The 13,779-nt window shown below is 47.2% G+C and overlaps 3 protein-coding genes across 3 annotated transcripts; all 3 read left to right on the top strand.

The window, feature by feature from the left end:
• The first annotated feature begins 287 nt into the window (after positions 1-287).
• Positions 288-3,033, top strand: BKA67DRAFT_240451 (SPRY domain-containing protein). The gene is made up of 6 exons (XM_046095681.1): positions 288-1,238; positions 1,295-1,518; positions 1,577-1,797; positions 1,847-2,000; positions 2,055-2,558; positions 2,616-3,033. Exons 1-6 carry the CDS (start codon positions 436-438, stop codon positions 2,762-2,764), a joined length of 2,055 nt encoding a protein of 684 aa, XP_045959799.1. The 5' UTR covers positions 288-435; the 3' UTR covers positions 2,765-3,033.
• A 1,303-nt stretch (positions 3,034-4,336) lies between these two features.
• Positions 4,337-9,737, top strand: BKA67DRAFT_657465 (ABC transporter family protein; the record flags this gene model as incomplete). The annotated part of the gene is made up of 17 exons (XM_046107120.1): positions 4,337-4,579; positions 4,630-5,161; positions 5,223-5,461; positions 5,526-5,805; positions 5,860-5,987; positions 6,085-6,190; positions 6,251-6,996; positions 7,056-7,218; positions 7,275-7,511; positions 7,564-7,762; positions 7,815-7,886; positions 7,943-7,993; positions 8,044-8,108; positions 8,166-8,350; positions 8,399-8,832; positions 8,910-8,990; positions 9,047-9,737. The coding sequence occupies 17 exons, from the start codon at positions 4,337-4,339 to the stop codon at positions 9,735-9,737; spliced, it is 4,452 nt and encodes a 1,483-aa protein (XP_045959798.1).
• Positions 9,738-12,090: 2,353 nt separating this feature from the next.
• Positions 12,091-13,743, top strand: BKA67DRAFT_515568 (efflux pump antibiotic resistance protein; the record flags this gene model as incomplete). Its single annotated transcript, XM_046097739.1, has 3 exons — positions 12,091-12,609; positions 12,671-13,533; positions 13,590-13,743. The coding sequence occupies 3 exons, from the start codon at positions 12,091-12,093 to the stop codon at positions 13,741-13,743; spliced, it is 1,536 nt and encodes a 511-aa protein (XP_045959797.1).
• Between the last annotated feature and the right edge of the window lie 36 nt (positions 13,744-13,779).

Here is a 13,779-nt window from a genome sequence, read left to right as displayed (position 1 = left end):
CGTTGGGACTTCTCCGCAGCGACTCGCATTTGTTATCTTGGATGCTTCCATTGCCGTATTGAAACTTGTTCGTGTCCAAAAGCACCCGGGTGCTCATAAACTGCGTAATAGTCCTGTTGGCGCCGTCTATTCTAGCCATGGTCACTTGGCTTTAAGTGACGTTATCCGAAGGAGCTCTGACAAGCTACCCGAAAGGCATAATCTAGACATATCTCAGACCGGACAACTCGAGGAACCTTAACGATACCATCTCCTTCCCAAGTACACAATTATTGAAGCTCGAGCTGCAGTCCACACCATTGCGATTTCCCTGTCACTACGTGAAATACCGCCAGAGTGATACCGATCGAATCCGGACCACTCGTCTTTGTCGCCTTGGCCATCAACATACACTGGTCCGAGGGGAAGCGGGGAATAGAAGGGATTAGCGACAGCATGTCGAGCCCTTACCAGAACATCCCATCGGGCCTGCCACAGGATGGAGTCTTGCCGCGGAATAGACCTCCATATGCATTCGCGTCAGGTGCGAATCCCGCGACCTTACCGTCCTCCCATCCCTCGTTGGGTCGTCTTTCGCATCTCCTCAACCTGCCGCAAACCACCAACTCGGAGCTTTATACCACTCGCCACTCTTATATTCGAACTGGCAGCGGCGCCGACTTGGATAGGAACCTCAATACTTCAAACAACGCGACTTCGGACCTGCGACAGCAGCCTTCTCAATTGCCATCTTTTTCTAGGGCATTTGAGATGTTCGTGAACCCCATTGGAGACAGTGTATGGTCGACTCGGCATCGGAGTAATGGTCCGTTTACACCTTCATACCTCGCCAATTCAGCCTATATGCACAAGTTGGAGGAGGCGTATGGAATTAAACAGGCACAAAGGGAGATCCAGCAGCAGGCAAGTGGAGGTAATGGCCTCCAGACAAGCCAAGCTTCCACGCCCTCCATACCTGGCAAACCAGCCTCGTACTTGGGTTTGGCCTACGACGTGATCGAACGACCCCCTACACTGGAAGACGATGACGTACTTCCACCACTACCGACCAGATGGAATAAAGACGACAAACATGGCGGGCTCGAAGTCATGGCTGAGGGCCAAGAAGTGAAATACACGGCACAGAGAACACAAGATAGGGACTACGAGGCTTATGCTATTCGGGCAGACCATGCTGTGCCGAATCAAGCCGGCATCTACTATTACGAAATCACACTCCTTTCTAGGAAAAGGGACGAGTATGTTACACTAAACCATGACCTCTTGAGGAATGCCCTTAACCTTTTGTGTACAGGACGACAGTTTGCGTTGGCTTCACCACAAAATCAGTATCACTAGCTCGACCTCCCGGATGGGAGGCCGAATCATATGGCTACCATGGCGACGATGGACAGATCTACAGTGGTGCGAATCAGGGCAAGCCCTACGGGCATGTCTTCTCCACAGGCGACACAATAGGCTGTGGTATCAACTTCCGGACTGGTAATATATTCTTTACACGTAATGGCGTTAACCAAGGTAGGTCTATTACGGCTGTGAAGAGCTGACCGTTCTCTGGACTGACAAATATCCTCAGGTGTGGCGTTCAGGGATGTTAAGGGGAAGCTGTTTCCTGTCGTTGGGATGAAGCGGAATGGTGAACACATCCAGGCTAATTTTGGACAAACCCCTTTCATCTATGACATTGACGGAATGATGAAACAAGAGCAGGCCAAAGTCAAGAAGGCAATTTCCGAGACCAGTACTGCCAAATTGGCTGGCCCCTCAATAAGCGAACCAGACCTAATACAACAGTTGGTATGTGCATTCAAGAAACACAAACCAACCGAAATTGACATTTTTATAGGTTTTGCAATTCTTACAACACGATGGTTATGTCGAGACCGCAAGAGCATTTGCTGAAGAGATCCAAGCAGAGAAACAGGCACTCAACCTCGAACCCGATGTCCCTGTGGAAGGTATCAACATTAAGGATGACGAAGACGCCAACCGTAGACAGCGTAAGGTTTCTGGTTTTTAACGAAGCTTGAAATCTTAATACTGACCTTTTATAGGTATTCGACGGGCTATCCTAGATGGTGACATAGATAAGGCATTTAAGTATGCCAATCTATACTATCCTAACGTCCTCAAGGATAATGAGCAGGTCTACTTCAGATTACGCTGCCGAAAATTCATTGAAAAGGTTTGGCGCTCGTCGTGTCTCAGCAACCACGAAAAGATATCCAGCAAGAAGAGCAATGGTCATGCTGTCGACGATAATCTTAATGAGATGGATCTCGACGAGGACGACTATTCTGACCAGATGGACACTCAAGATACTCCGGAGTTGGTCAGTGAAGAGGCTGTCACGGCTTCCTTGAACGAGACTATAGCCTACGGGTGCGAACTGCAAGAAGAGTTCAAGGATGATTCAAGACGCGAAGTCAGGAAGACATTGCAAGATGTGTTCTCACTCATGGCATACACAAATCCGCCCAAGGAGAAGGATTTGGCGCACTTTTTTACAAGAAAAGCTCGAGCTACGGTAGCTGAAGAGCTCAACTCCGCTATTCTATGTAAGTCCTATATAATCGTCCACATTTTGCACCATCACTAATTTCCCCCCTCCTCAGCGTCACTGGGCAGATCATCTCGTTCTGCTTTAGAGACCCTCTATGGCCAGACCAGCGTCTTACTGGACTACTTGCGTGAAGATGGAGGGCCAGGATCTTTCGTTACTGTCGAGGGTTTGATCGACGAGATCCCGAAGAACCCATATTAGAACTATGCTGTCGACAAGTTCCCGCCGTCCTTGGACATGAGTCATGATCCGGATCTGATGGTATATATATCGTTTGTCATCGCTCGAAAGACACGTCTGGCTTTGGGGCTTGAAAAATGACCTGGCCAGCATATACTTTCCGCTGGTCATTCAATCGCAACTTCTTCGGCAATATGCTTAGTAGATGGTTGAAAAGGCATTCTATATTGGGGCAGTACTGCGCAACCCCCACGTTTGAGGCCCATTCGTAGCACACATTTTCCTGACATAGGTTGTACTACAACCTTCTACTGCTGCAGAGGATTTCTGTATCCTCAGGTTATTCATCTTGGCTTTTCCGGGGCGATCATGCACTTCCAGATGGCGTCAGACAGCGTTCAAGGTTGTTGCTTTCTGGCATGAACATCGGTGGCGTATTGGGACAATAGATCGATCATTGTTGTTCTCTCTGTAGCAGAACTAGTTCAGCTGCCAGGGTTTCTGAATCCGGCATCCGTCTTTTCAGTAGGATGCAGATAAGATTACATGCGTGACGATTCAGCAGGTGTTGCATAAACAGACATGATGGAAGGAAACGACCGCAGTGAAACCTACCAATGCTCGCAGGTCACTAAATCTGCATTGATTCTGTAAGGCCGAGGCAAGGAGCAAGGACATGTATGTCGATAGACACATTATAGCAAAGACAGAAGCTAGCGTTAACGGGAAACTGCTTGTTTTGTATCCGGGATGTGCTGCAGTTTCTGGGGGAAGAGGATCATTGCATCTACTTGACCATTGCCATCGTCATTGCCCATTACCCCTTGGTGAGGACTATAACTGCAGTGAAATCGGTTGGCACTCTGAAATAACCGGAACTAGACTAACCTAGGGTTATGTTAGAACCTCGTAAGCTCTCTGAGGGTGCTAAAATCGAGTGCACCTGGCAAGTCCTGGAGCCACACGCAATGAGTTATTTGAAGTGGTTGCTGTATACATTCTCGAAACTCAGCCGCAACCGCCCCTTGCATCCAGTCGGATGAATCATGTGTAAGCTGCGATGTTGCAAGCCGATTTGAGGTCGTTCATCATGTCAATATCTTGCAACATCTTGCCTTGTTTTAGTATTTACGCCTTCTAGCGAATTGCCTGCTGCGGGGGACAACCCCACAAGTGCAACACACTCCCTTATCAAGACTCATGAGCCGAACCTACAAAAGTAGGTGTAACAGACTTTGGCGATCCACGACACATTCCTCATCGCTCGAATGTTGCTACAAATCCTCAGTGTCACTCAAACTAATCAAATGTGAGAGCCTGCACAATAGGCATACACGTTGTACATTGTGTTGCTTGTGTGAAATCACAATGGCGTTCTGTCACAGGCTGCCAGTATTTATGTGGGTGAACGGCACAGCAAATGAACCGACCAACGTACTACAGGGGCCTGGCAAGACTTCAGCGTCAATTGAAACGCACGCGGATCCTGGATGACCCGGTTGAAGTCAGCTCGGGCTCGCGCAGCAAATATGAAAAGCGCATAACCCTCCTAGTCACAATAGTTCTAAGCTCAATCTTTGGGCTATCAGCATAATGAATCACGCGCAAGCCGTTCTTGGGCTGCATCCCTACTCAGCCGTTGATCTAGCTTTCCTTAGAAATGACTTGTTCTTTGATAAAATTCGCTTTGATGGAACGACCAGTCGCTTTGCAGGCCCATTCGCACTACGATTGATGCCGTCTGCGGTATTGCTCCTGCTATTCCCTATCAGAGCTTTCCAATTACATCGAGCCAATCTCAAGGTCCTACCGAACTACATAGGTGCTATCAAAGCTGTAGGTATTCTGATGATTGACATCGCAACTAATTGCTGACGGTCTCAAAGGTGCTCACTGTAGCCATTGCAGCAGTTGAATTAGCTTCCACAGTCCTATGTTTGACATCTTCAGCGCGTCCGAGTGGAATATCAATTGCAGCCAATGTCATTACCTTAGTGGCGGCTCTTGCAGTATGCCATTTGTCATTCAATGAACATGGTCGATCGGTCAAACCTTCTACAATACTGATGCTCTATCTACTGGCATCTGTGATATGCGAGGGCACTCTCCTGGGGTTATCTGACCTAGGACTTTGGGCAACTGGCACAACTCTTGTCCCTGTACTGTCATTCAGCCTCAAACTAATCTTCCTCATCATTGAATCCATTAACAAAAGATCTTATCTCAGAGAGCCGTATAAGGAGCTGCCTGTTGAGCAGACAGTCAGCGACCTGAATCGGGCATTCCTGTTCTGGATCAATGACCTGATACTCCTTGGTAATTCTAAATTGCTCAAATATTCTGATATACCGGGCCTCCATGAGGCGCTCAAATCAAAGGGTATTCGTGCGCGGATAGAGAATGTATGGGATAAAACCAGTAAGCATCAAATATGGATATCAAAGCTTGCAACATAACATCATCACTGATTCGATTTCAGCCAAGCCGGACAATCAAGAGGGCTCAGAAGGTGGAGGCGTACTGCTGTGGGCACTGTTCAGATTCTTCAGAAGGGCCCTCGTCCTGAACGCAATTCCCAGGTTGCTGGTGATCGCTTTCCGTTACTCACAACCAATTTTCATAAACAGGACAATCAGATATGTGACTCAGTCGACCAGAGAAATCGAAGAAGTAAATGCTACTGGCTACTATCTCGTTCTTGCCGCGTTAGTCATATATGTTGGCTCTGGGGCAAGTTATTCATTCTACGCTTGCTTATCCAGAGGTACTGACTCTGTAATAGGTTTCCTTTTGCGTGTACTATCAAAACCATAACAGAATCAGGGTCCAATGTCGCGGCGCACTTGTTGGCCTCATCCATGCTCGCTGTCTGACAATGCGTGATGGAATTTACGACGATGCTGCGGCTGTCACACATATGAGCAGTGATACTGATAATGTGGAGAACCTCCCTTGGCTTTGTCAAGAAGCATGGGCGCAGATGATCGAATTTCTCATCGGAGTGTGTATGCTTTGGAATGAGATTGGATGGTGGTGCTTGGCACCACTCCTCATCATATCCTGTAAGTAATTCACGCTCTGAATGTTTCTGGACAATATTGAGTGTTGCTTTGCAGTATCCTCGCTAGTCGCCCGATGGGTTGCGGGTAAAGTTGCAAAATACGTTGGAGATTGGCAGAAGGCCCGACAAAGCCGAATCTCATTGACGGGCTCTATGATCGACTACATCAAGAACATCAAGATGGTTCGTTACCCTCTGACATTATGTACAACTTTTTTTTTCTTCTAATAAGGAAGAAGAACCGAAACAAAATCTGAAGATACTAACTCGTTACGGGTAGATGGGAATGACTGACACTATCACGACAAGAATTGAAGAATCAAGGAAGTTTGATATAGCTAAGGGAATGAATGTTCGTTGGATAATCGTTTACTTCAACCTAGCAGGTAAGTTTCATCTCATGGCATGCCCTTATAATTTGCGAAATCAGCTCCTGACAACAGCAGGAAACTCTATCGGAATTTTCGCTCCTGCTGTAACTCTGATAGGGTATGCACTGGATATATATATTCATAGCAAAGAATCTTTGGACCCAACGACGGCTTTTACGACGATTGCCATCATCAGTCTGGTGTCTGTGCCGGCTAACATGTTGCTTGCGCTTCCCACACAATTCGCACAAGTCTACGGTTGTGCCACCAGAATCCAGAAATATTTATTGGAGCCGTCTCAAGACGACAGGCGTATTTTGCTCGAACCTAGTTCGAGTAAAATAGGCTCAGATCTAAACAACAAGTACACAAGCGAAGAGCGTGTAAATGGAAGCCAAATTAGTGATCAAACTCCAGCAGTGATCCTCGAAGATGTGGTGCTTAGACCAGCCAGTGGGGCGGACGTATGCTTGGATGGTATAAACGCACAGCTAACTAAAGGCTCACTGAACGTGGTTGTCGGAGCCGTTGGTACAGGCAAGACAACGTTGGTGCGGGCCATTCTTGGAGATGTCGCACCTGACAGTGGCTCCATCTATGTCTCAACAAAACGTATTGGTTATTGTGCTCAGAAGCCCTGGCTTGTAAACGCCAGCATCAAAACCATGATAACGGGCGGAACAGAAATCGACGAGGAGTGGTACAAGACTGTCATACATGCATGCTGCCTAGAACTGGACATCCAAGAACTAGGCGGCGGAGATTCGGAAGCTGTTGGTAGCCGCGGTGCTGTTCTTTCTGGCGGGCAGAGACAGAGAGTGGTATGTGTTTATGGCCCAATCCTCTTCCCAAACTGATCTACTGAAACATTATGTGACAGGCACTTGCTCGAGCTGTGTATTCGCGGCCCGAAATAATCATTTTGGATGATGTACTCAGTGCGCTAGATGTAAGAACGGAGGCTCAAGTAGCCACAAGATTGCTAGGTCCGAATGGCATATTCCGCTCTCTGGGGACAACCGTGATTCTTATGACCCACGCCAGTGAGTTTCCAAACAACCCCAGCACAATTATTTTGGTCAGCTAATATCCTTGCCAGCTCAGCACCTATCCTCCGCCGACCTTATTATAGTCCTCGCCGACTCGAAAATCGTGGAACAAGGCACCTACAAGGACGTCCAACTTTCCACAGCATACGTCAGCAAACTTCAGGTCAAAGAATCAACATCGCAATCAATTTTGAACGAGAAGCCTTCAACTGTGCCCGGCACAATTCCTCCTTCGAAGGATGAGCAATTAGATCATTCCAGGAGGATGGGCGACTTATCTGTCTACCGTATGAGTCAACCCTCGAACTTTGCTGGTTGTGGCTGTTAACATTCCTGCAGTCTATTACCTTAGATGTGCTGGGCTACCTGTGTTGCTCGTGTTCCTAGTATCCAATCTCACTTTTGGAGCGACAATAGCCACAACACCGTCCATACTAAGGGCGTGGTCGGAGTCAGGAAGCCAGTATATGTGGTTCTACATCGGGATGTATACTCTTTCGTCGCTTCTAGCATTTGTTGCGACGGGAACCATGATATCGTACGCCCTCCCGCGTCACTGCAACCCCTATGGCAGCTCACATCCTTGCCAGGTCAACGTTCATCCTCATCGCCCCTAGAGGGTCAAAGATTCTGCATCACCGTCTACTCAAGACTATTATGAGGTTATAACACATATCTATCTCACACACTAGAATATATCACTAATGGGGTATCCTAGCGCGCCACTGTCATACTTTACCACTACCGACACGGGTGTGACCCTGAACAGGTGAGTCGCCCAAGGTAAGGGTCACAACGGTCACCTAACCTCTACTATAGATTCTCCGCAGATCTCGCTTACATAGATCAGCCTCTGCCTATACACCTGATGATCACCTGTTGGCGTAAGGAAATACCAATATACCTGAGCTGTGCGATTTGATGGTTGACATTCTTGATAGAATTTTTTAGGTTGATTGCCCAATTGGTACTACTCTTGCTCACGCAAGCATACGTCGCCGTCGCCACACCTTTTTTGTTTGTAGTTCTGTACTTCTTGCAGAAACTATATTTATATACGTCCCGCCAAATTCGACTCTTGGACATTGAACTGAGAGCTGAGGTGGTATCCAATTTCTTGGAAACAGTGTGTTCATCTAACTCCAAATTTTTATTTCGCACTAACATCGAATAGCTCGAGGGGATCTCTCACATCCGTGCCTTTGGTTGGCAATCTCAATTCATCGAACAGAACACCAAGAAACTTGACATATCTCAGAGCCCGAACTATATCATGCACGCTGTTCAACAATGGCTGACTCTCGTGCTTGATATCTTGGTAGCGGGACTCGCTGTCTTGGTCATCGGTCTTGCCACTGCTTCGAGGGTTTCTACTACTGGAGGACAGATAGGCATTGCTCTCAATGTCATTCTTACTGTATCCGGGACTCTCAAGGGTCTTCTAGAGTCATGGACACAACTCGAGACTGCCATGGGCGCCGTCCACCGTATCAAGGAGCTCGAAGAGACTCTTCTTCCAGAATCCAACGAGAGAGAAAATTCCGAGGCACCCCCGGAATGGCCGAATAACGGTGCTATCGAGTTTCAAGACGTTGTTGCCGCCTACAAGTATGCGATTTCTTCTCCCTTTTCTTTTTCTCCGGCCTCGTCTTTCCTGTTCGTTGGATGAGGACTAATCAATACAGCCCTGAGACGACCGCTCTGAAAGGGATCTCAGTAAAAATATCCCCTGGTCAGAAAGTTGGAATCTGTGGCCGCACTGGAAGGTATGTGAGCCCCACCCAGTGTGTTTCCATGAAATGCTGAAAGCCGGCGTATCTAGCGGGAAATCTACTTTGTTGTTGTCACTGCTACGACTCGTTGAGTTGAAATCCGGTTCTATCACAATCGACGGCCTTGACTTGTCCACACTGCCGCGTGAGAAGATCCGATCAAGCCTAGTCGCGATCCCCCAAGATACCTTTGTTTTGAACGACACCATACGGCACAACATCGATCCCTCGGGCACTGTGTCAGATGATGACATCATTGCAGCTCTCGAGAAGGTTCAGCTATGGAACGTCATCAAATCTCGTGCTACCAATAATGGTAGTAAAGTCGGTAATAGTTCTGCAGCGGCCTCCGGAACGGCAACACCAGATATTGAGGAGACTGTAAATGGTACCTCAACGCCCCCAAAAGAGAAATTTGACCCTCTCGATGCATCACTCAAGGGCTCTCCTCTATCTCATGGTCAATTCCAGCTTTTCAGCCTCGCCCGTGCCTTGCTCCTGAAAGACCGATCCAGGATACTAATCCTAGACGAAGCGACGAGTAACGTGGATTCGAAGACGGACGAGCTTATGCAGCGTATCATCAGGGAGGAGTTCGCCAAGCACACCATCCTGACGGTCGCTCATCGATTAGACACTATCCGAGATGCTGATATTATTCTTGTTATGGATAAGGGGCAGCTGATAGAGATTGGCACACCGGAAGAGATACTGGCTAAGAAGATCGACATTACGGATTAGCCTTATTATGAAACTGTTCAAACGGTGAACAAAACATTCATGGAAGTTAGAGCTGGATTGTAGTGAACTTTCGCAGGTATGGAGGTACAACATAGAATCAGTTAACAAGTCTTATATTTCAGTATTTATCTTGGTGGCGCTCATTTGCAACAAGAGCTGTAAGGAAAATGGAAGCGAGAAAATCATTGTGGGTGCACTGCATGAAATGCGTGGCTTTTCTTCCCCATTATACATCCTTCTCACCTTACAGCAGCAAGGCCAGAAAAGATGGAAAGGTAGAAAGATAGTACACTCAAAGTCTTGTTGCTGCAAGGACCGCATATGAGAAGACCAACTCGGATCTAGCCTGAACCTTTTGTGACGATACTGAAGGAGTTTTTAGAACTGCTTTCGTTTTCGCAGTTCCAGTTGTTGTGTTGTGCTGTCCTCTAGTTCTCAGTCGGGATGAAATCCTCCTTATCCACGACTTGACCCCAGGCCTACCCCTAACTCGATCGGTCAGAGTTTTGATAGACCTCTCTGGCTTCGTACTTGATATCTCATCGTCCGAGTCTGTATAATTGCCGGGGGGTCAGTATGGAGCACTTCGCGTAACACTGCTGATATGGATAAAGATGGTGGTAAACAAACCGTAGTCGACGTCAAGCGAAATATTCATCAGATCGAAATCTTGGGTGGCCATTTCATGCATTGGAATTCAGGACTTCGTGGGGCAATCGTGCATAGTTCGAACGTATTAATTTCATGATATACGCCGTTTGTAACACACGAAGCTTAAAATACACAATATTTCCGGAATATAAAACTTACGGAGTATAATGCTGACGGAGTACAGATTTAACGGAATACAATATTCACGGAATACAATTCTCACGGAGTACAATTCTCACGGAGTACAATATCACGGAGTACAATCTCACGGAGTACAATTTTCACGGAGTAGCAGAACAACGGAGAAGACCCACGGAATACAACGTTCCAGAGTAAGGGACTCACGAGCTGCATCATTGAAGATCATCAAATTATCGGAGTGTTATGAGATAAACTATATAGAGACCTTGGGTTGACATGAGATGCAGATGCACCTGATCCAAGCCGTCCCAAAGCTTGTAACCTAGATAGCTACGGCTTCATCTGGATTGTGGAGACCAACACACTCGCCGCTAAGTATGGGCCATGCCCAGCGTGGCGTGGGGGTCAAGGGCTTTTAGTCGCGCACATAGAAGATACCAACTATGAATAAACCGCCCCCAAGCTATGTAATAAACTCTACCTATATAATCAGGAACATGAGATCGTCGTTGAATCCTCTCGAATTTAGTATTCTACTGTCATGGATCAGACCGTCGAATATGCAACAGGAGCACCCCCCACGACATGGATCCGGATATCAATCCAGGTGTGCCGCAGGGTTCAAACTCTTTAAACCAGAGTCACGACTGGGAGTGATTCAGCAGTAATATCAATACAAGGCAAAATCATTGATTAATAACCTTGAAGCACTGCCAATTCTGCAGGTTGTCCCGGTACACAGGCAATCTCGGTCATTCTCAACGTGGCATCTCCTGTTGGCTTCTGTATATGCTTTGCTATGTGACTGAGGACGTTCATTAGACTTTGTAACTCTATTTGTTCAACGGCTTGTATCTGTCTCCATACGCACAACAGGTACTGATTTTGTAGTCTCAGTTTTACTTCAAATCCTAAGTGTCATTCTTGGCTCATCATGGTCGATCCACTCCAGCTGGTTGATCACTTTTGGCACCGTTGACCGGAGACTTAGGAGATATTGGCCACAGTGTCCTGCTTCTTTACTCCACAAAGTCCCTCTGGCTATATGATCTTACGTCTAGACCATTTCAGTTGAGATATGAAAGCCCCATGGCAAACTCGGTTTTAGTATGAGAATAAATGAAGCCCAAAATCGGAACTTGGTGTATCAAGTATCTATCAGCTTTGGGTCTAGACTAGGTAAAAGCGCATGCATCAAGCCGTACTCAATAGACCCTTACCGGTCTATAGATATGTAGAGAATGCTGAAAGATGAGAGCAGTGGGAGTTGTGTGTGGAACTTGAACTCCGGCCGCTGCGCGGAGTAAAACAATACCAGCCAATTCCGGGGCCTCGATTATGTTGAAATAAATCCGAATAGTCTGTTTAAAATTCTGAATTAAGTCGGAATCTTAACAAATTCCCTTAACCTAACGGAAAGTTCTGGCTGGTTATCTTCTTATATCAAGCTTGATTCGGTGTAACCTTACACTTTGTTACCAAGGGTCTCATGAGTGTACAAGAGTACTGACAAATACTTCTTATATGAATGAATTGAAAGCTACATAAAAATAGTACAGCTATGGCCCACAACGAAAAAACACGCAACCAAGAGGATCCTGTGCCAGGGAGTACTGCCAACAGGAAACTTGTAAGTATACGAAGACATAACCCCGCCAAAGACCATTTCTGTGGTATTAACAATTTAACGATCACCTGGGACGGACCTGATGATCCCGAGAATCCAAAGAACTGGGCTGTTCGTCGAAAATGGCTGGCGGTTATCTCAATTTCCGGCTTTGTCCTAATGAGCCCGCTACCAACAACCATTGTCGCTCCCGCCTTAGACGTTATCACGGTAGAACTGGGGATCACGAGCAAGATCCTAGAGTCTATGATTTTATCCATCTTTCTACTCGGTTATGCGATTGGACCCATGTTCATTAGTCCCCTTTCTGAGATATGGGGCCGAACGCTGGTGCTGCAGACATTCAATCTTGTTTTCCTGATCTTCAACACTGCGTGCGGTTTTGCAGGGTCTATCGAGCAGCTGCTTGTCTTCAGGTTCTTTGCCGGGCTTTTTGGAAGCTGTACCGTTGGTGTGAGTCATTTCAAATTTCATGTCTTTTGCTTGATCATGACTTACCGATGCTCGATCCTAGATTGGAGCTGGTACTCTCGGCGACTTGTTCAATGCCAGTGAACGCGGGAAGGCTATGGCCATCTACAGCATATTTCCCCTTCTCGGTCAAGTCTTGGGTCCCATTGCGGGAGGATTTCTGACTGCACGTGCTTCCTGGAGATGGGCTTTTTATGCAACCTCCATAATAGATGGCTGCGTCCAGATATTCGGTCTCTTCTTTCTCGACGAGTCATACATGCCAGTCCTACTGCGCAGGAAAAGAGATCGACTCACAAAAGCTGGAGCCACAGGCCTCTACACAGAACATGACTTTCCAACCGGTTTCTCACTTAGCATGATGCGAGAAACCATGATCCGCCCGATAAAGCTGCTTACAACGCAGCCCATAGTGCAAGTAATGGCACTATATCAAGGCTACCTCTACGGTAACATCTACATCCTCTATGCCTCCATCGCAGTCCTCTGGACAACCCGCTACAACGAACCGCTTGATATAGCCTCACTACACTACCTCGCACTGGCCCTCGGAACGGCCTTTGCAGCAGAGGTTGCAACACACATCAACGACCGCATATTCCGCGTGCTGACCAAACGAAACAACGACGAAGGTTTGCCCGAGTTCCGTATACCCATAATGATCCCCGCCACTGTCGTCCTGACCGTCGGTTTGTTCTGGTACGGCTGGAGCGCCGAGGCCCGCCTCTTCTGGCTCATGCCGGACATCGGCATTGCGTTATTCGCCGCTGCCGCATATATCTGCACTGTCTCGAACAATATCTATGTTGTAGATACGTACGGGCGGTACTCGGCCAGCGCTCTCGCTGCGACATCCATGCTGAGGTGTTTGGCGGGGTTCGTGTTTCCTTTGTTTTCGCCGTATGCGTGAGTTATCCTCTTTCTCGTGCGTCTAGACTGTAGTTTACTGACGCATTATCTAGATATGAACGGTTGGGATATGGTTGGACTAGTACCATATTGGGTATCATCGCATTATGCATCGGTCTTACCGGTGTTATTTTCCTATGGAAGTTCGGGCATGTATTAAGAAAGAACAGCCCGTACTGTGCTAGTCGCGATGTGGATGATTCTTAAGGGGTGGCAAGCAAGTCAGTTTCACGGATGAAGAAT

Source organism: Truncatella angustata, assembly GCF_020726525.1.
Source record: "Truncatella angustata strain MPI-SDFR-AT-0073 chromosome Unknown BKA67scaffold_3, whole genome shotgun sequence".
In the NCBI taxonomy this organism is placed as follows: Eukaryota; Fungi; Ascomycota; class Sordariomycetes; order Amphisphaeriales; family Sporocadaceae; genus Truncatella; species Truncatella angustata.
The sequence above is the reverse complement of the archived record's forward strand: the minus strand, read 5'-3'. Positions and strand labels throughout refer to the sequence as shown.

Excerpts from the sequence above, each read along its gene's own strand:
- BKA67DRAFT_240451 (XM_046095681.1), top strand. The coding sequence starts at position 436 with ATGTCGAGCCCTTACCAGAACATCCCATCGGGCCTGCCACAGGATGGA. Across the intron at positions 2,001-2,054 it reads AGACGCCAACCGTAGACAGC|GTATTCGACGGGCTATCCTA; the intron begins GTAAGGTTTCTG and ends GACCTTTTATAG. Across the intron at positions 2,559-2,615 it reads GCTCAACTCCGCTATTCTAT|CGTCACTGGGCAGATCATCT; the intron begins GTAAGTCCTATA and ends CCCCCTCCTCAG.